At 33.2% G+C, this 23,809-nt stretch overlaps 1 protein-coding gene across 1 annotated transcript; it reads right to left on the reverse strand.

Moving 5' to 3' along the window:
* Window positions 1-4,295: 4,295 nt before the first annotated feature.
* LOC134278408 (uncharacterized) lies at window positions 4,296-22,151 on the reverse strand. The gene is made up of 6 exons (XM_062760726.1): window positions 22,066-22,151; window positions 19,135-19,224; window positions 17,249-17,392; window positions 14,711-14,911; window positions 9,008-9,145; window positions 4,296-7,059 (listed from the first exon to the last, which is right to left on the reverse strand). Exons 1-6 carry the CDS (start codon window positions 22,127-22,129, stop codon window positions 6,356-6,358), a joined length of 1,341 nt encoding a protein of 446 aa, XP_062616710.1. The 5' UTR covers window positions 22,130-22,151; the 3' UTR covers window positions 4,296-6,355.
* Window positions 22,152-23,809: the final 1,658 nt, after the last annotated feature.

Below are 23,809 nucleotides of genomic sequence, written 5' to 3' on the forward strand. Positions count from 1 at the left end.
CTTAAATACTGCTGGACATAAAGCAGTCATTTGCAGAAATTGTTAGTCCTTTATTAATACACTGAATTGACGACGGATTTTTTCCGTTATTTCCTGATTAAGACAGAGAGCACACAGTGGGTGTGACCGGTCGGCGGGGGATGCTCACTCTTCCATGGCACCTGATCCTACCTCTGATGTCTAGGAAGTCCGTGTTTACTCTGCTCTTATTTTGTATATTGTTTAATGGACGTTGAGATTGAATACTATTCGTTATTTCCATATCCTTCTTTTAAAATTCATAACCCAGTGGTCAGTGGTTCTAGAGTAAGTGCGAGGCTCTATTTGAATATCTTTGAAAAGGCTTTTTTCACCCCCCTGTATATTGAACAAAGAAACCGGAAGGTTATTATCGTTATAATGAGTAAATATGTTTCGTCTAAAATTTAGGTTATGGGTACTGGCGTCCTTGGTCATGGGAACTGGGGTAATGAAGATAAAGAGGTGGCTCTATTGACTATATAGTCATAATGAATTAGTTCTTTAAAATCTTCTTGGCCCTTTGCATCTGGTAAATTTACAATATGCAGTGTTATGAAGAACAGGGCCTCCCCCCTAAATTCTGAATATCGTATACCTCGGGTCAAGTATTCTGATGTAAGGGGCACTATTAGTCATACACAGTGCATAGTGAAATTGAATTAGTTTTGTACAAATCTTCTTTCTTGTTCCAGTACATTTGGAAGACATATACATGCAAGACCATGTTTACGATTAGCAGAGCTATCAACTTCCGACTTTTGGGGTTTTTTAATATTGTTTGATACGGGGTATGTAGCAATTAAACAATAGACGACAATGCCCAGCTGAATAACTTTGATACTGCTCTTCGTCATTAGATTTACCCCTTTTGGCCCTGTCCTATCCCCAGTGGCCATGATTTTAACAATTTAGAATTAACACTGACCAGGGATGCTCCAAAATAAGTCTCATCTTTTCTTGCCAGTTGGTTCTTGAAAAGACTTCTCCGTTATGTAAAATTCTCACACCTTCCTACCGACCTATGTTTCTTCTTCCCGAGTCGGATGAGGGCAGGTCAATAACTATCCAATTTCTTAAATACAGAGAGGAAGAGAATTTCTAAGCATTAATACATTTTCCCTATAAAATCAAGAGCCCGACCCATTGAACCCCGGATCCTGGGTCTAATATATATATCATACATATATTTTACAATTTTGTTCATTATATCCATGCATATAGATTAAACGCTTAATACTCGAGAAGCTGAGATGACTTTTAAAGAAATAATGCATCTAATCTGGCTTTCAGATCGTGATGATTGGGATCGATTTCGGACAGAACAAACATCCCGCTGAGTGGCGATTCATTGCGATGTCTCGCGTTCTGTCACTATCTGTGACGCTTTGCGTGGTCGTACGTGCTGACAAGGTATTTTCCCGCTCAGAGACGAGACGATTTGATAGGGAAGCATAAGAGTTAATGCTATTAGACACGAGCGTTAATGCTTCGCAGCACAGTTAAGGTTACAGTAAGGAGGCGGGGCCTAATTTGTACGGGAAATGTTTACTATGACGTCACACATAATATAAGGTCTTCAAAATACCACAAAATGAAATTATTTGCTATTTCAAACACCTGGATAGCTGTATACTACATAAAACTTACTAATACATGCAGTTTTGTCGTTTGTTAAATCATACACAACAGTATATAAACGATGCATCGATTGCAATGCACTTGTCAATGTGACGTCATCTCGCAAAAATGACGCAGTTTGTACACAGTGAGAGGCTGATCAAGTCACATTTCGTACAATGAAAAATATCTTTTGTTCTCAAATAAAATATTTTTTGCTTTAAAATAAAAAGCCATTAACTTGGATGAGATGTTATTTTAGTATTTTATTTATAAACTGTAAGTGCATTCTCCAGACAAGAGATACTGCCGTGTGCGTGCATGCAGATTCATTGAAAATGTAATGGAAGGGCCCCGATAAATCGATTTATTGCAAGGGCATACCTGCAATTTATCTAGTCAAAATTTTACACATAAACTCAAAAAGCATTAAGATATTTGAAAAGTGCTGCGAACCTCTTGAAATCTTGCATATAAATTAATTATAGCTATATTTAATGTAGTTGACCAGCAAAATATTCAACCTGCTGTCCAAAAATTTAAATTTTACCATTTGAAAAATGGAATCTGTTTAGGTTCGCAGCACCTTTCACAAACTACATATAGTGTTGAAAAGGATTATAAAATAAACCCAAGATTTTTAACTTGGTTATGCCCTTGCAATATTCAAATTTATAGATGGCCTCTAAACTGCAAGTTTACTTGTCAAATCATGTTACATCGACATCACATGGCTTTTCTAAATAAAACATCTAAATGTCTCCAACATGTAGATTTAAACCACATTACATTTTTTTATATCAGTGAATTCATAAAAAGAATTACCCATCCTAATTTCAAAGAAATTAATGCATTTTGACTGTATAATCACTATAGCCACACCCGTACACCAAAACCCCTCACTCAGGGGCTATGGAATTCATGATTTTGGAATATGCACCTTTTCTCATCATTACTATATACATAGTTCTTTCGCTTAATGTCCCTGAAAAGATTTTTAAAGAACATATGCATTTTCACTATAAAATCAACAGAGCCCCGCCTTAACACCAAAACCCGTGACCCTTGGGCCATAAAATTCACAATTTTGAAAGAAGCACTCTTGCTTATCATTACTTCATACTATATACTTAGTAAGTTAAGAGCAGAGTAGAAGATTTTCAAATATTTTATGTATTTTAACTATAGAATAGCCTTACCCTAACACCAGAACTCCAGACAATGAGACCATGAAATTCACAATTTTGGAAAAGACATTCTTACTCATATTTATGTACTTGGTTATTTTGTTTAATACACAGCAGCAGAAAAGAAGATTTTCAGAGATTTTATGTTCATCAACTATATAATCAATAGAACTCCAACCTAACATAAAAAAAAACCCTGACCCTGGGGCCATGGATTTTTTAAGAGACACCCTTATTTAACATAAATGCATACTTAATTAGTTTATCTAATACCCAGGATCAGAAAAGATTTTCAAACAAATGATGCATTTTCACTATATAATCTAAGTAGCCGTGCCCTAGCACCGAAACTCCTGACCCTGGGACCATGAATTTTACAATTTTGGTAGAGAATTCAATGCTGATTACAATCATGCTAACAGTTTGACTGCTTGATGTCCAGCAGTAAGGAAAAACATTCTTAAACATTGCATTAATTTTAGTAGTTTTTGCCCGACCCCTCAAGCCCCAGGGGGACAGGGACCATGGAATTAACAAATCTTGTTCCCCTTCACACAGAGATGCTTAATTTCAAAATTGGTTGATTTGTTGCAGAGAAGAGGCTAGAATTTTTTTAATGTCAACACACGACAACTGATGAAAACAGATAGCAATAAGTCACCTGGTAGAAGTGTTTTATATAGTCTTACAAGCAAGGAAACACATTGATGGACAGGGCACTTTACGATGAACAATCCAAGAGACTCTTTTGATCTTTGACCAGTAAAGCTAAAAAGCATAGATGAAACATACACAGATCATTTTAAAAAGGGCAATTTAATTATTACAAGAAATATTGTATAACAATTTTTTTTAACTGAATCTTGTTAAAGGAAGGGTATGGAAATAACGAACAGTATTCAATCTCAACGTCCATTAAACAAATATACAAAATAAGAGCAGAGCAAACACGGACCCCCGAAACATCAGAGGTGGGATCAGGTGCCATGGAGGAGTGAGCATCCCCTGCTGACCGGTTACACCCGCCTTGTGCTCGTTGTCATAACCAGGATATAACGGAAAAAATCCGTGGTCAATTTAGTGTATAAATAATGGAATAACAATTGGTATGAAAAACGTCAGTCAGCATTTCATTCAATGATAAATTGTATTGCTGAAAAGGTCATTGTATCGACCATAGAATTTACGAAATGATGACTACAAACGAGACCGCTGATATTCTTGTTTCATCAACTTGCTTGTCAATAATTTACCTCGTTTAAGAAATTGTTCATACGTAGAGCATGCTCTTGCATATCGAATCAACTGAGATATAAATACTCCGTATGCAAGTGATGAAGGTATATTGCTGCATAAGTAAGGGAAGTTGACGATAGAAAAGTTATAGTCATCACGTTTATCATATAGCTTGGTTGTTCGATTACCATTAGTGTCTTTTTCAAGTAAAATATCCAAGTATATCCAAAAACATAACTACAACCCCAGCTGTGATGAACATAGAACTTATTTCATGATATCTATCAACATGTTTCTATTATAATTACGTCATATAATAAACATTTTTTTTAAATACACAGATGCAAGAATTAAACCTCAAACCTTGGTTTTTAATCAGTATTTGCTATGACATTTGTTTTTCTATTTTTTGTTTGTTTGTCTCTTAAAGATTGAATTAATAACTAGAAGCGATAGGTACCTACTCAACCACACAGAACCATATTACAAAAGAAGTGAAACATGTACATATCCATAAACTGTTATTTACATACATTTATACACTGTAAAAGTGCCGATTCAAAATTGCCACCTCTTTGAATATAAATTAAATCCCTACATTATACATTATATAAACTAAATATAAATGAATCCCTACATTTGATGTAATTGCCCTATATGAGTGTCACATATCCATTCCCATTTCATGCAGCATTGTCACGCTAATGCATTGTCATCTTACAATGCATCCTATAAATTGATTCATTTGTATTATATAATCACTGTAAAAATCCATAAACATGTAACATCTTTAGTAACAACATTCATATTTGTATAAAAAATTCATTATTCTTAACAATCAATCAAAATCAAACATAAAAATAACTAATTCACTCACAACTTATACTTTGTAATTATAACATATCATACATGTACACTCACTGTACAATTTAAGGATTGTGCCTACTTATGTATTATAATACATGGCCACTCAAATAAATTAATATATTTATTTCTTTTATTTATGATTTAAAATCCTAAACATTCACACTCATCAGTTGCATAAAACCATTCCACATCCCCTCATGTTGTTTTAATATGTGCAACATCACTTAATATTTGATGATGATCTTGAACACATAACAATGCTACACATTCGATATACTCTACTGTCTTACAGAATAAGTACATGAATTGGTGTTTTCCTTATAACATGTAATCCAAGAACCATAAATTCACGGACAAATTTTGCAAAATAATGCTTTGCTTGAATTCATTTTTCAATTGCAACTCAAATCCAAGTTAAGATTTCTGTACATAATTGTAAAGAAAATTTAAACACTTGGACGATAAGGAAATCAAACAATGGTCATACCAGCCAACTTCAAAAATTATTTAAACCTCATGATTTTTATTTGGTTGAACTGAACCTAATTTACTCTTTTTAAAATCTGGATTACTCACCTTAATCTTAAACAGAAAAATAACTAAAAATATAATTTTTGATGCACTTTCTAGTTATGGATAGGTGTTACAGTAAAACACGGTTAAAGCAAAGTTCTGGGGACCTGTGAACTTAATTCACTTTATCCATAGTTTGTAAAACAAATTTGTATCCTAAAAAAATATATAGCGAATTCGCAATATGCATGTTTTTTTTTCAAGTATTGCTACCAAATATTTAATGGAAGCAAATATCATAAAATGCATCTTCGATATCTAAGGTTTAAGTATGAAATGAATTTTATAAACAGATGCCTAAAGAAAATAGAGTCAGTTCAATATACCAAATGTTGATATCTTTGAAAGTTTATTATAAAAGATGTTAATTTCATTATAGACATGTATATAACCTCAAAGGGACTTAAATTTAGTTCGCTATATCCGTCAATTCGTTATATCCTACATGTAGTTCGTTATAACTGTAAAATTTTACAAAGATTTGATAAAATTATATATCCATTTTCATACTTATAAATAGTTGTACCGTAGGCATTTTTTTAATTTAGCGATCATATACTGTGGATGAACTTTTTTTTCCGCATGGGATTAATTTCTGCTATGTACACAAACACAATTTATCTGAAAAATTTTGTCACAGTGAACATAAGATTCATTAAGGACAAATTAAAACAATCAAAGACACATGTATCCGCATAATTTCATACTCAAAGATTGAATAGATATTTTGTTTCCAAGGAATTATGACCCTGTGTAATTAAATACTTTAAGAGTAACAATATTTGATAAACAACAATTCGGAATAACTAGCTATAGAGCTGTTCTTGGATGTTTCCCCACAGCTGAAGATAAGTTCAATAAAGTGTTAGTGTTTCTACATCCTGTGTCATTTGTGAAGACGACTCATCAGAGAATAGGTCATTTGACAGCTGAAATAATGAATTACTTTCAAGAAGAGTTTTAACTTTTTTCATCGAGATCCCGTATTCCAGCAGCAGCTCTGGACGACCATCCAAGGGCTTAGCTTTACAATGATTATTATAATATAATTTGGGATGACCAGTTTGGAGCATTCCAAAGACGCGGGCAATATCTGTAACAACCACAAGTGGGGCACCTGAAGCACCATGAGCAATACTTTCAGAGCAGTGAAACAAAATGTGATTACGGGATAGCTTACATGGGGAATAGTCTTCCTTGACTACTTCACTATCAAACCCTTTTTCTGTGAAAAAACTTATCCCTTCTTTCACTACCTCTGCTAATTCTGCTCTGTCTTCAATAATTCTACAATCACGGTCATGTTGCAGTATCTTGTTATCTGGATGACCAAACACATGAAGCTTTGCTTCAGGTATGCAGTATTCCGTCAAACGAAGGGGTGCAGACAAAGTCTGATTGTCATCAAGTTCTAGGATCAGAACATCGTCTTTCTTAGATGCAAATGCCACAGGGTCATGTGAAAATTTGAAAAAAGTTCCTCCTGTAATTTTTGTAAATTCCATTTTTATATGACAGGAGTCCGTTATCATTTCTTTTGCTGCTTGTAGAAGAAGCTCTGAAAAAAAAAATGTAAGAGAAAAAAATAAAAACAAGAGGTCCAAGACCCCTAGACCCCCCATCCCCCCACTCTATGGTACCCCTAACCATGAGGCCTTGCAATTCCTCGACATGAGATTTGCAAGAGACCAAACAATAAAATACACATCATGATATGGTCATGTGATACAACATGTATCAGAATACAGCAGTCAACAATTAATATAACTCGTTAAACTTTGGTCGGCCACTGTGACTCAGTCCTACCTTCAGGGGGGGGGGGGGGGGGGTATGGGGGGCATGATTTCAACATACTTGAATCTACACAACCTGAGGATACTTCCATATAAATGATCAATTATGGCTTTGAGAAGTTTTTTACAGAATAAACTTAAATTTACACTACCTAAGGATGCTTCCATATAAATATGATCAATTATGGATTTACTATTCTTGAGAAGAAAATTTTTTTTAAAGAATTTTAGAATCTACACAACCCAAGGATGCTTCCACATAAAATTAAGATTTTTTGGCCTAGTGGTTCTTGAGAGGAAGATTTTTAAAGATTCTTTATATATATTTAATGTAAAACTTTGATTCTCTAATGTGGTTCCGCCCAACCCCCTGGGGTCATCATTTGAACAATTTAGAATCTATTCTACCCCAGGATGCTTCCATATAAGTTTCAGCTTTTCTGGCTCAGCAGTTCTTGAGAAGAAGATTTTTTTTCCTATATATTTGTACGTAAAAATTTGATTCCCTATTGTTCAGTTGCCCTGCCCAACCCCCGGGGGGTCATGATTTGAACAATTTAGAATGTAAACTACACCAGTAGGCTTCCAAATAAGTTTCAGCTTTTTCCGGGGCAGGGCAATGTAATTCTTGAGAAGATATTTTAATGACCCCACCCTATTTTTGTCTTCTCTTTATAATCTCCCCTTGTGAGAGGATCTGGCCCTTAATTTTATTCCCCTTCACCCAAGGATGCTTTGTACCAAGATTGGTTAAAAATTTGCCAAGTGGTTCTTGAGAAGAAAATGAAAATGTTAACTGACAGACAGACGGACGGACAGCTAGATGGACACATGATCAGAAAAGCTCACTTGAGCAATCCGCTCAGGTAAGCTAAAAATAACTTGAGACCCCTATCCAGTTATTTATAGGTGGACTTATAGTCTTAGCATTATATTATTTTTCGTTGCTACACTGCACCTAGTCCTCAATCATTTTGAAACATTAATATTTCTTGGTTTGTATGTAAAATTATCAAAAAAGACAATGAAAATTAACTTTTACTGTATCAAGATACATACAAGGGGATACACACTTCACGATACTTTGCGATCAATGTAACGCCGTATTGTTACACCTCTACAAATCACAATTCTGGCAAAATTGCCCTTTCTCATCTAAGCAAATATATTGGTAGTTCATCTGCTTAATACCCAGGAGCAAAGATGAAGATTTTCAAAGATTTAATATATTTCACTATATAGTCAATAGATCCCTGCCCTAAAACCAAAACCCCTTTTTTCTCTCTTAATTCTGTTTTCTGAAATAATTTCATGAGTTATATGCACTATTTACCATAAATGATGAAATGGAGAAATTTGGATTGGAGAAAAAGTATCCTTTTTATGGATATTTGAATTATGAAGTAGAGGTACATGTGCATGAATTAAAGAGATATATTCCTGAACAATAGGACAACAACGCTTTTATTTTTTTATTTGTTAAGATTTTCTCTAGACAGTCAAGCTACCTCTGAAACAATATTTACATCAGATACGAGACCAATTTTTACTAGCCTCAGGCTAAGGTTAGTTAGTTTTCATGAAGATTGCACATCAAGTTGTAAGCTCATACACTTTCTTTGAATTATTTTATTAATGCCCCACTTTAAGAAGATGTTTTTCCTTTACAGAATTTTTAAAAGAATTCTTAAATTATGTTTTCTTTACATGTACCTCGTTTGCTAGGGTCTAATGATGAAAAGAATTTGGAAAGATTCCAACTGCCAGCCACTGGCAAGATGTCTTTTGTCCACTTGATTTCTTTTCGTTCTTTCACTGACAGGACATTGTGGACATGCTTCCAAAATGGTCCTGGAAAAAAAGATCACATAGATTACTGTTATGTTTTTTTTTATTTTTAAGATAATATATATATATATAAATAACAATATGAACTTGAACTGTCCAAAAGGGACAAATACCCTCCGCTGGGCTTTTCAGAGGAGGTGCCAATTCAACAAGATGCAGGGATTTTCCATCCCATTTTGGGAATGGGGCCCAGGCCCTTCCAACTGGGAATTTTCAAGACATTTTGCAACTCTTTTGGAGATTTTACACTTGCAAGATGTATTTCAATAGATTAATACTTATGATAGTTAAAATTGACTTTTTACTTCATATTTTCAAAACTTTTCTTCAGCAAACAGATCTATTATAAAATTTTGGTGAAGTCTCCAAAAATTATGTTAATTTCATTAAGAGTTCAAACCTGACCATGTTTGTTTTACATGGAATTTTCAAAAATTTAAACACAGACTGTTCACTTTTGGGAAAAATGAAGTGATTTTGCAATTTGGAATGGGGCCCATATTCAGCCCTTCAAGGGGCAGTGGAAAATCCCTGATGTGTTTGTAAAACACTGATGCCTCCATATGGCAACATAGCAAAGATTAAACTTTTCTTAAATGCAAATTTAATTAATTTGTACCAAAAGTAGGGTATTCTCACTGGAAAACAATTGTAAAATTTGAAAGTAAGCTAATGTTAAAGTTTTTTAATAAGTACAAAAATCTCCAAGGTCAAAAGGACAATATAATTAGTATCAAATGAAAGGTCTTGCCATATAAAATACATATGTAGAGCATGAAAGCCCTAACCCTAACCGTTCAGAAGTTAGGGTCAATGTTCTATTTCTTAAAAAGTAGGTCAAAATCCAAGGTCAAAGGGTCTAAGTTATTGTTATCAAATGAAAGGTCTTGTCATAAGGATCAAATATGTAAAGTATGAAGGCACTAGCCCTAACTCTATATAAGTAATTGTCAAAGTTTGCTTTTTTAAAGTAGGTCAATCTCAAAGGTCAAGGTCAAATGGTCAAAGTTCCTGGTATCCAATGAAGGGTCTTTTCACAAGGATTACATATATGAAGTATGAAAGCCCTATCTCTTACTGTTCAAAAGTTATGGCCAAGGTTAAAGTTTTTTCACAAGTAGGGAAATCTACAAGGTCAAAGGGTCAAGGTTGTTGTCCAGTGAAAGGTCTTTTGACAAACATTACATATGTGAAGTATAAATGTCCAGGTGTCTACTGTTCAAACTAGAAATAACCAATAGGAACAAATACCCCCTGCTGGGTTTTTCAGAGAAGGTGCCAGTTCAAAAATACATTATGTATGTCCTATAAATTTTCATCTTTAATTAACTCAGACCTTTTAATTAACAATCAATGGCGTACAGCTGCGATTGGTGTTTTGTGTGGATTGATTGATTGAATATTGTATAACGTCCCTCTCCAGAATATTTCACTGATATGGAGACGTCACCACTGCCGGTGAAGGACTGCAAATTTGGGCCTATGCTCGGCACTCATGGCCTTTGATCAGGGAGGGATCTTTATCATGCCACACCTGCTGTGACACAGGGCCTCGGTTTATACGGTCTCATCCGAAGGACCGCCCCATTTAGTCGCCTTTTACGACAAGCAAGGGGATACTGAGGACCTATTCTAACCCGGATCCACACGGGCGTTTTGTGTGGAAGTTGGGGTGTCAAGGCAAGAAATTCAGGCTCATAGGAAGCAATTTCAGTCATAAGCACAGCTACTTGTATTTTTACAGAAGAAATTGCCTTTTCGACATTTTGAAGGGAAAACTGAAGTCTTTTAATCCAGGGATAGACGAAAGTAATTCATTCTATGAAGTATAAATGTAAATAACATAGTTTATATAAAGCTTTTTTCATTCAACTGCAATATTTCCGATTTAAAATTGGGTCTATTTTATTAATAGATAAAAATGATGCAAAAATATACATGTTTGAAATTTTTCTCCAATCCAGTAATATGTTTCTTTTCTTCTTACATCCATGTATATTTGTTATCATTTTTCTGCTCCCCTACCCTTACGTTTATCACGAGTGTCACGCTGTTGGTTAACTATGACTATGATTATATCGGGAAATTGAATTCAGAAATTCCATGTTTTATTTTGAGTGAATTGCTGATTAATTCAATTTTTTGTCATGCAGGCGTAAAAAATAATGACGTCGCACTAACGTAATATAACATCGTGATGAAAAAATATAATGCTTTTGCTGAAAAATTGTAAAACTTTAAAGTTTTTTTGCAAGAAATTGAGCGAGAACACATGTTAATTTTTTTTTAATAATTCGATTCTAAATTTACTTCACATTCATTGTATCGAGTAATATAAAATTCGTCTGCTTCATTTTAATGTTATGATTATGGTTTTAAAATGGGTATACAGGCAGAAAAAGGACATTTTACTATACATTTCATTGAAAAAGCATCATCTGTTCCCATCAACATTAGCGCATTTGAATTATGATTACAATCTAACCACGCAGACGAATCTCATAAAAATTTCAGAAAGAAAAATTCAAAACGAGAGGAGTTATCTGACAAATTTTTAGCCTATGTTTTCAGGCAGACAATAAACCCGCATTCTACCTTATGTTTCAATTTCAGATAATTAGGATAATGACCTACTTTTCATGCTAGTGGCCCCTTAGTATTTCTGGGGAAATACCTCAATTTTTCACACTATGACCAATTTTTTTTATACACACAAAATATTACAAGCAACTTAACTTTTTAAATAATGAAATATTTTAGCAATGGAACAGCATTGTTTTCATATAAATAAATGATTGGAGTTTGGGCCAGAAATGTGATAACTGTAACAGTCCGAATTTCCTCTGTCATATTTATATTTCTTCCCCATTTTAAATCGAATATGACAAAAATCTGACTGATTAGAACTCTTAATTATCTAAAGCCTCAGATTACCTTTGATGCCATAATTCTCATGGTATTAATATTATATGGGGTCAATGATCAAATTATTGAGACATATTGTCTGGAATGGTTTTTGTACATATTTTTGAATTTCTTTATTTTGTAACATTCAATTATTTGAACAGTCAGGGGCATCATGGAATCAAGTTATTTTTCATAATAACTTGTTTAGGTTACCTTACTTATATATGACTATACAAAGAAGTAACTCATTTGAGTTAATTGAATGCCTATCAATTTTTCTAAAAAAATATCAATATGTTGAGTTTTCTGCTGATTAAAGATGATGCAAGGCTGAGAAAGTTGTAAATATATGTACTTCTTTTAAAAACTCTACAGACTTAACTTCTCCTGAGCAGATTGGATGATATTAGATAAAATCATGATTTTTTGAAAGGAAAAATCAGTTGGTTTTAGGAACATTTCAGGGGTCAATTACACATCTTCCGCCAATTTTGCCAACACTGCGACTAATTTTCCTATAATCATTGGACATTACCGTACAATCTGTAAGTCTTATATTTTTTGTGCAAAGCTATATATTTTTGTGCAAGAGTTCTAAAGTGAGGTGGGTTAAGGATGAAATAACAGAAATAAGTTATTATTTGTGGAATTTTAGTGTCCTAGATTGTAAAGATAGATTACTTTTCCTGTCATAAACCATCTAACCAGTACTTGATAACCCAAGCACAGCATGAATAAAGCTATTCAGATGCCAGTAGGTTTACACTAATAGTAGTAAAGTATCAATAAGGCCAACATTTTTTTATTAAATGGTTTACGGGAATTTTTTTGAAAAAATTGGGTCGGGGGGGATGAATAAAAATAAAAATAAAATTCCATAATCTATGCAGTCGACTAAAAAAATAAAAATAAAATTGGAAAAAGTGTGTGATTTTTTTATTTTTAATAATTCGATAAAAATTGCCATATATATGGTGTAGAGCTTGAAATATGATAACAACAACACAAATATTAAAGTACACTACTAAACCCTTGGGAGAAATGGGGGAATCTTAGGATTTCCTTATAAAAATACTCATTACAAGATGACCAAAGAAAAAAGTTTGCATAAAATGAGAACTTCACTATGTTCAAATTAACCAACAAATGAAAAATGGGAAATATAGTTATAATGAGAATCCGAATAAAACCCAGCATCCTAATTTTAATCTATATTTTACAATACAGCATATGTTTTATGCACGTAATAAAATTTTGAAAGCTTGATGAAGTTGAAAGTATAGACAAATTTGAAAACGGTATATATCGTTTGCAGTATTTATATATCTATTCTATAACTGTTTAACATACACCAAAATACTTAATACGAATTTCCAGTATGTATACACATGTATGATCTTTTTTAAAAATGTTACACACGTTTGAAAACATTTCATGGATATACATGCAGATACGTCACATTTTGTTCTTCACAAAATTCGAACGTCTATTTTCGATTTCCATTCACGTATCACGTCCATCAAAGGTTTCAAAATTGTAAAAGAGAACTACTGTACTTATACGGTACCCCACATCGAAAGTGACTGTCATGTCAACATATTCTCTAGTCATTTCTTTAATTTCGTTATAACTCCAACTTAACTTCGTCATTGGATGTACTCTTATCGATTTTCCTGCTCGCTATGGTTGACTTGCAAAAACGATCGTGAACTATCGTGTATAAGGACGACGTATTCTCAACTTCTGTAAAATTTGACATTTCTGCGTCCATGTTGGCACGTTTTATGCACTTCCGAAACAGTTGATAAGAAACGTAAATTGATTGGATGATAAGAAAGGCTCTCAATACAACAGCCAATCAGAATTGCCGACTTATTTGTACATAATTTTATTTTTTTGGTGCACTTGCATTGACGATCGGCGGGAAATTTAAAAATAAAATCAACAACAGGGACTTTTATTTTTATTTGGTTTTAGCTAAAATTGCAGTCGGCGCTCCCGTAAACCATTTTATTAAAAAATGTTGGCCTAACAGGAATAAGTTACTGAAGAAAAGCATAATCAGGGGAAGATAACCCAAAATGTACACATTTAATAACTTAAACAAATCATTTGAAAAATAACTTGTTTCCATGATGCCCTTGACTGTTGAAATAATTTATGAGCTTTAACACATATAATATTTGCAAAATGATGTTTAAAAATACATTTAACCTTTACTTCTTGATAATTATTGAAAGAAATCAAAACTTTTGACAAAAATGAAAAATTTAGTCCGAATTTCCTCTGCATTACCATACATTGATTTTTCTTTAAATAATAAAATATTAATTTTTTAATTTATTTGGATTTAAAACTTGCTTATTTTATCCATTAAGAACATTTTTTTATTTAACATATTTTATAAAATTTCCTTTCTGTTATTTGAAACCTGAGTAAACGTCATCCTTAAAATGTTTAATTGTTAATGCACTGTACACACAGATGAAGCACAAGGCAGGATAAAAACAGATAGCAAAAGGTCACGAGAGTATCTTCAGGTGACCTAAAAACTGTCCTACGATCATCCTAAAACTTAAATTGACTTCTCCTTACACATAGTTTAAACTATTTCTAGGAGTCTGTGGATAGCTTACCTTCAGATGAGTTTAAAAGACTTACTGAAAATATCTTCCAAGACATGATATGCTGTTATGACATATTTGCTGCCAACTCTGAATCCTGTTCCGCAACTATTATTCCTTGTGAACTGTATGCAGCCTATCTGTTTGCCCACTTGCATTTTGTGAAAAATTTCACTATCAATGTATGAGACACAGTTGTCATCTGTCTTTCGCAATTTTTCACCATGCTTTTTATTTCCTGTTAAAATAAATTCAACATGATTAAAACATGTTAACGCTGATGGCTGTCCTACATGTACATGTTCCTCCAAAAGGCAAGTTATTTTATTGCATATTTAATCTAATATAATGACAAGGGTCATTAAAGAGATGTAAACATGGTAAATGTAAGAAATTACTTTTACATTTAAAAAATCAAAGGCCTGAAGGGCCATAATGGCTTACGTGCTTGACATGGATGTAAAATGTAAGGAAATGTAGTATACTAGCTAGAATATTACTTATGTTTTCCCCAGAAATTTCTGATTGCAAGGGTGGGGGTCACTCAATTGACGGCCTGAGGCGTTTCTTGGCAGTTGAGTTTATTTTTATCTAAATTCATATTTAAACAAGAGGCCCACGGGCCTTATAGGTCACCTGAGTATTGTGTAACAACTTTCAAACAATTAAATTTGGTTTGTGTTTTAAACCAGAGGCCATGAAATTCAATTCACAATCTACAATTTTTAAAGAGGCACAATTGCTTATCATAATTATTAACTTAGCTTACTCTATTTACTTTATACCCAGATGTAGATCAGAGTAACAAAAAGAAAATGCATTTCCATTTTATACCTAGTTGTGTACCTCACCCTAAAGGAACCACTGATCCATGGGCCACATACCAGTATTTCAAAATTTTGAAAATGTTGTCATAAAATGGTTGATTAATACCAAAGAGCAGATTTCAAAGCATTAATTTATTTTCAGACTATGTAACCCCCCACCCCCCTCTGACTCTGGGGGCATAAAAAACACTTTGCTAGATACACTATTCTTCATCATAAATGTATGTAAACTTGGATCATTGGCACAAAACCCAGAAGCAAAGGAAAATATTTTCAAAGAATTAATGTATTTTTATTATATAATCAATAGAGCCCCGCCCTAACACCAGAACACCTAACCCTGGGGCAATAAAATTCACAATTTTGGAAGAGGCACTGTTGTTAATCATAACTATGTGCTTAGTTTATTTAATACCCAGAAGCAGAGAAGAAAATTTTCAAAGAAGTAATGCATTTTCACTATATAATCTATAGAGCCCCGCCCTAACACCAGAACCCCTGACCCTGGGGCCATAAAATTCACAAATCTGGAAGCGGCACTCTTGCTCATCATAACTATGTGCTAAGTTAGTTTATTTAATACCCAGGAGCAGAGAAGAAGATTTTCAAAGAAATAATGCATTTTCACTATATAATCTATAGAGCCCCGCCCTAACACCAGAACCCCTGACCCTGGGACCATAAAATTCACAAACCTGGAAGAGGCACTCTTGCTCATCATAACTATGTGCTTAGTTAGTTTATTTAATACCCAGGAGCAGAGAAGAAGATTTTCAAAGAAATAATGCATTTTCACTATATAATCTATAGGAGCCCCGCCCTAACACCAGAACACCTGACCCTGGGGCCATTAAATTCACAAATCTGGAAGAGATACTCTTGCTCACCTTAACTATGTGCTTAGTTAGTTTATTTAATACCCAGAAGCAGAGAAGAAGATTTTCAAAGAAATAGTGCATTATCACTATATAATCTATAGAGCCCCGCCCTAACACCAGAACCCCTGACCCTGAGGCCATAAAATTCACAAATCTGGAAGAGGCACTCTTGCTCATCATTACTATGTGCTTAGTTAGTTTATTTAATACCCAGGAGCAGAGAAGAAGATTTTCAAAGAAATAATGCATTTTCACTATATAATCTATTGAGCCCCGCCCTAGCACTAGAACCCCTGACCCTGGGGCCATGAATTTCACAATTTTGGTAGAGGACTCAATGCTCATTACATTCATGCCAACAGTTTGCCTGCTTGATGTCCAGGAGTAAAGAAGAAGATTTTTAAAGATTGCAATAATTTTAGTGGTTTTGGCCCAACCCCTCAGGCCCCAGGGGGACGGGGACCATGAAATTCACAATTTTTGTTCCCCTCCATCCATAGATACTGTATACCAATTTTGGTTGTAATTGGTTCAGTGGTTTCAGAGAAGAAGCTGTTAATGTTCAAATGTTAACACACGACGCACGACGACGGATGAAAACGGATAGCAATAGGTCACTTGAGTTACTCAGGTGACCTAATAAAAAATACAAATTCACTAATATTTTTTTTTAAAGGTAAATAAAAGCTTAATATATATTTTGAACAAACTGTCAATTGACAGTTTGTTTTTTTATATAAAGATATCTAATCACGAAAAATTGTTCTAAATTAAAAATTTTCTGTAAAGCCACTGTCTTTTTACAGTTTTATGTATTGTGCTATTTTTGCTTTCTACAAATATGAAACAAATTACAAGAAATATTACAACCTCTAGAAGTTGAACAGCTTCGTAATTTTCTTTTCTTTTCAGCAAGACCTGAATTATCCTTTTTTTTGGCCACTCCTGATTCCAGTTTTCTGGATTCAGTCTTCAACGATTTAGCCATATTTCCATCAGGTTGTGAAAAATCACCTGTAATTATATTACAATTTGTTTTGTAAATTAAAAATTGACATATGTAAATACAATGTATATTAGACAATTTGCTACTTTAAACATTTGTTCCATAACAAAATGACTCAATGTGCATAAGATTTATTACAATTTGTGCATAAGATTTATTACATTTAAAATAGAGGGATTTTTTTAACAAAAGGTGATATTGCAGGATAGGTGATCAAAAAGTTTGCGAACTAATTGAATAACTTTCATTAAAGAAACAATATTTGGTTTCAGTGTTGATTATATTTTAAATTAGTCCTTTCTGATTTTAATGCACATCTGCCAAATTCTGCTCATGCACAAAGGATATACTAGGCATGCAGTCACAAGACCCCCTCCGTAGTGTTCTGTCACAAAAGCCAAAAGATTTTTCTGATTTTTATATTTTTTTCAATGCAAGTTAATTTTTATAACAAGAACAGTTCATTTGTCAGAACTTTGCTATAGAATGGATAATTTAGAATATCCTTTCCAAAAATGAGTATGGTGACAATCAAAACCCAAATCTTCGGTCTCGATAGAGATGTTTATTCAAGGTGGAAAGAGAATGAGTGCCTCCTTTCTATCATATCTAATATGTTTAAAATCTAAAGTCAACGATATCTAAGGTATTTAATACTTCTATTTTTGTTAACATGTTCAACCATTTTTCAATCTGTAAATCTGAGGTATTTGATAACAAATTGCATAATTAAAACACGTTTTTTTAAACTTGCTTTCACTGAGAAACATAACAAATATCATTTTTAACCATCTGCCTTCCTTCACTAAAACAATCAATTCAGTCATTGATGGAATTTATAGGAAGCCTTTAGTTTGTCTCAATCAACTGTGTACAAATTATTATACCTACTGCATAGGAATTTCCAAGATATACCACAAATTTTACAGTCGTTTGTCAAACTTTTTTGATCACCCCTTGTATGCTTAAATAAGAAACTGAATTTCTATAAGTTTGTAATTTTTTAAGTGTAAAAACAGTGATGACAGAGTTGAGTTTAATTCAACTATTTCAACTGTTACAGGAAACATTAATTAGCACCACAAGGTAGATCATACATATCTACATATGATCCCTATAGTATGAAGGCTTATTTTAAATGTGTGTTTGAATTATGTGATGATTTGATTTGTTACTGTCAGTTTGTTTTCAATATCGTACTTGAAACAACCTTTTTTCCCAGTGCAAAGAATCTGAATCACTTCTAACCCTTTGCAGAAAATCATCTGTAAACATCTTATTTTTCACATATACATTTGTAACAACATTTCAGCTGCCGAAAAGTAAGAATGATATGTATTTTAATTAACTGCAAAACTTGCTGAAATTAAATAAATCAGTGGAAGATGTTAGAAAAAATTTGTGTTGTCATCTTCCTAGTTCCAAATACCCATTATAAATAGGGTAATTAATTAGTTTTCTATTGTTTTTTCAATGTAAACATAAAGTTCTGCTATTTCTTTTCCTATAGGAAGTACCATTCACCTACTAATGATCATTAAATTGACTTTTCCTAGTACATGTAGGCCGGCATATCAATTTATAATGGAATAAAACAGCATTCAATTCGACAAGTCACTGGTCTTTGAGAAACTACTTCATTTGAAAATAAGGTTGTCATTTATTCATTGCACCTCTCAATCAGTCTTTGGAATTAGTCCAAACACTGTATTATCAGATACCAGAAAATGCAGATGATTACTATATTAACCTTTCTGGTCTACAGGTGGACTTGTAATAGTGCAGCTTGCTTTCGAGACGGATTGTTTCTTCATGGCAGTCTTTGAATTTGATGTATTGCCTACAAACAAGAGAGAATAAGAATAAACTAGAAAACTGACCAGTCAGCAAGGGCCCCGCCATGGGGTAGAATTAATAGGGTGCAGCTTACGGAATGATAAAAAAATGTACGAATAAGCAACAGCAACTGTATTCTTAAAATTTCAAGATAATTCCTGAGTATTCAAAAACCTGAAAATGATATCCTTGTATTTACATTAGGCAGTAAAAAACAACTTAACATTGAATGTATATTTAAACAATTATCATGATTATGAAGCATGTCATTGTGTTATATAAAATGCCAGCCTTCAATGAATGCAAATATCATGAAGGATTGACCTTAACTTCAAACAAACAGCAATTGCAGACAAAGGGTTTCATTAATCTTAAAGTGACAGATAAAGATAAGCCTACTGAATTTTCTGCAGCAGGCTAGATAATTAATCCCAAGGGATTAATTGTACCTCTCTCATCATTTTCTTCTTATTGTTACAATAAGAACTTTTTTAGTATTAACGATAAAATAGTGTTTTTATACAACTATCCTAAAAATTAATAATATTCTTGAATTAACATAAAGTGAAAAAAGTAAATCAAAAAATCTTCTTTAATCTATTTCTTGTTATAAGAATTAAAAGAAATCATAACTTTTAAACAAAAATAAATTATAAATATTTATATTTAAATCCACATTTCAGAGTGTTCATAGCATTTAAAATTGACGTAACTTCAAAACAAACTTCATTTGCAGACAGAGGTGGTAATTCATCTCAATTTGACAGATAAAGATAATGCTCTGGATTTTCTTCAGGAGGAAAGCTAATTAATCTCAAGGGACTCATAGAAGTATTCAGTTTACAATGGCAACATCTTCAGCAGTTATCTCTCTTTGCCACTGCTTTTGTATATAAAGTTAAGGAATCTACCCCACCACCCCAGCTCCAAACCATGGGACATAGAGAACAAAACTTAGCATCAAAATATGTATTTCTGCCCACTGAAATACCATACCAAATTTGTACTTGATTGGGCAACCATAAAAAAAGTTGCCCATTCATTCTTATGCATAGTTAAGGAATCTACCCCACCACCCCAGCTCCAAACCAGAAGACATAGAGAAGCAAACTTAGCATCAAAATATGTATTTCTGTCTACTGAACTACCATACCAAATTTGAACTTGATTGGGCAACTATAAAAAAAGTTATTAGAAAAAAACAGAAAATTTGTGGACGGAAGAGTGACAGACGGACGGACAGACAGAGTGATTACTATAGGGCACCCGCAAATCCTTGCGGGGCCCTAATTAATTCATTACAGTCATGTAAAACATTTGAAGTACAGAAGGTAGCTGACTCTAGAGATGTCAAAATTCACACAAAAGCAATGAAAGACTGAAAGATTTAACAATTTGTTGAAAGTTCAAAAAATCTCTTTTCCCTGAAAACATACTGTAAATCACTTTTTTTTCCAGAGAACTTTAGTTTCACATAAATATGAGAGACAATGTGTTTGCAGAAATATCAATCTTGCATATATTAACAGATTTCCCCCTTTGTAATACCTATTTTGACCTTGTCCATTCAAAAGGGGTAATGATTCGAACAATGTAGAATCTACACTACCCAAAGAGGCTTCCACATAAGTTTCAGCTTTTCTGGTCCAGTGGTTCTTCAGAAGAGTTTTAATGACCCCACCCTGTTTTGTCTTTTCTTGATTACTTCCCCTTGTAAGGGCACTTGGCCCTTCATTTTAACTATCTAAACTCCCCTTTACCAAAAAGTGCTTTACACAGTGGCTGCAATGTTATTGTTGACAACTTACACGATTCTAAACATTACACGATCTTACACAGTCAGGGGTGTGATTGAAATCCATCATTTTTAAAAATGATGATTTTCAGTCATTAAATTCATTTTTAATAATGATGGAAATTCATTGTTTTTTAGTAAAATGATGAAAAACAGTCATTTCTATTTTGAAATTTATTTTAGAAATAGAGTTATCTCTGATATTAAAAATGACTGAAGACTATGAAATTGTCTTCAGGAATAAAATATGCAAAACTCTGACATGACAATTCACTGAATTTCATGACAAATGTCTGAAGAAAGTTATCTCTCTTATCAGAGGGATATTGCCCCTTAATTCAACTATTTCAACTGTTACAGGAAACATTAATTAGCACCACAAGGTGGATCATACATATCTGCATATGATGCCTTTAGTATGGAAGGCTTATTTTAAATGTGTGTTTGAATTATGTGATGATTTGATTTGTTACTATCAGTTTGTTTTCAATATCTTACTTGAAACAACCTTTTTTCCTAATGCAAAGAATCTGAATCACTTCTAACCCTTTGCAAAAATCATCTGTATAAACATCTTATTTTTCACATATACATTTGTAACAACATTTCAGCTGACAAATAGTAAGAATAATATGTATTTTCATTAACTGCAAAACTTGCTGAAATTAAATAAATCAATGGAAGATTTTAGAATAATTTTGTGTTGTCATCTTCCTAGTTCCAAATACCCATTATAAATAGGGTAATTAATTAGTTTTCTATTGTTTTTTCAATGTAAACATAAAGTTCTGCTATTTCTTTTCCTATAGGAAGTACCATTCACCTACTAATGATCATTAAATTGACTTTTCCTAGTACATGTAGGCCGGCATATCAATTTATAATGGAATAAAACAGCATTCAATTCGACAAGTCACTGGTCTTTGAGAAACTACTTCATTTGAAAAATAAGGTTGTCATTTATTCATTGCACCTCTCAATCAGTCTTTGGAATTAGTCCAAAAACTGTATTATCAGATACCAGAAACTGCAGATGATTACTATATTAACCTTTCTGGTCTACAGGTGGACTTGTAATAGTGCAGCTTGCTTTCGAGACGGATTGTTTCTTCATGGCAGTCTTTGGATTTGATGTATTGCCTACAAACAAGAGAGAATGAGAATAAATTAATTCATTACAGTCATGTAAAACATTTGAAGTACAGAAGGTAGCTGACTCTAGAGATGTCAAAATTCACACAAAAGCAATGAAAGACTGAAAGATTTAACAATTTGTTGAAAGTTCAAAAAATCTTTTTTCCCTGAAAACATACTGTAAATCACTTTTTTTTCCAGAGAACTTTAGTTTCACATAAATATGAGAGACAATGTGTTTGCAGAAATATCAATCTTGCATATATTAACAGATTTCCCCCTTTGTAATACCTATTTTGACCTTGTCCATTCAAAAGGGGTAATGATTCGAACAATGTAGAATCTACACTACCCAAAGAGGCTTCCACATAAGTTTCAGCTTTTCTGGTCCAGTGGTTCTTCAGAAGAGTTTTAATGACCCCACCCTGTTTTGTCTTTTCTTGATTACTTCCCCTTGTAAGGGCACTTGGCCCTTCATTTTAACTATCTAAACTCCCCTTTACCAAAAAGTGCTTTGCACAGTGGCTGCAATGTTATTGTTGACAACTTACACGATTCTAAACATTACACGATCTTACACAGTCAGGGCTGTGATTGAAATCCATCATTTTTAAAAATGATGATTTTCAGTCATTAAATTGAATTTTAATAATGATGGAAATTCATTGTTTTTTAGTAAAATGATGAAAAACAGTCATTTCTATTTTGAAATTTATTTTACAAATAGAGTTATCTCTGATATTAAACATAGGTAATCAGAGATTACAGAGCTCACCTCAACGTGTGTTGTCTTTAAGTAAGGCTAATTAAGTCACACAATTAACCAACAAAAAGTGTACATCCAAAAATGCAAAATTCATGCAATTTTGATACTTTGGAATAGACCTATATAAAAACTAAAAACAAAGTTCTTCATCATGAAAATGTAATTAAAATCCAGCATCTGAAGCAAGATTGAGAGTTTTCATCCCTTGATGCATCATTTAAGCAACTGGTTTATATAAGCCTTATAGTTTCTTGGTGATAGACTTGCACCAATAACTTTTACGAGGTCTATTATCTGGAAAATGTATGTAAATTCAGCATCTGAAGCAAGTCCATTTGTGTGCATCCTAAGATGTATCATCCATGCAAGTTTGGTCAACATAGGGCTTAAAGTTACTTGCAAATGAAACCTGTATAAAATAATTAACCTTTCCACTAATCCAGAAAATGTAGGTCAGATTCAGCATCCGAAGCAAGTCTAGTAGAAAGCACCCTTAGATGTACCATCCATGCAAGTTTGGTCATTATAGGGCTCAAAGTTACTTGGAAATAAATCCTGCACAACTTTAACCTGTTTACTCGTCCAGAAAATGTAGGTCAGATTCAGCATCCGAAGCAAGTCTGGTAGTATGCATCCTAAGATGTACCATCCATGCAATTTAGTCATTATAGGTTTCATAGTACACTGTACCTTGAAAATGAAACCTTCACCAAAAACTTTAACCTGTTCACTCAATCGGAAAATGTAGATCAGATTCAGCATCTGAAGCAAGTCTAGTAGAATACATCCTAAGATGTACCATCCATGAAAGTTTGTTCATTATATATCTCATAGTAACTTTGAAAAGAAACCTGCACCAAAAACTTTAACCTGTTCACTCAACTAGAAAATGTA

The sequence above is a fragment of the Saccostrea cucullata genome, unplaced genomic scaffold (genome assembly GCF_032062105.1).
Source record: "Saccostrea cucullata isolate Sc308-1 unplaced genomic scaffold, CSIRO_AGI_Scuc_v1 ctg1260, whole genome shotgun sequence".
In the NCBI taxonomy this organism is placed as follows: Eukaryota; Metazoa; Mollusca; class Bivalvia; order Ostreida; family Ostreidae; genus Saccostrea; species Saccostrea cuccullata.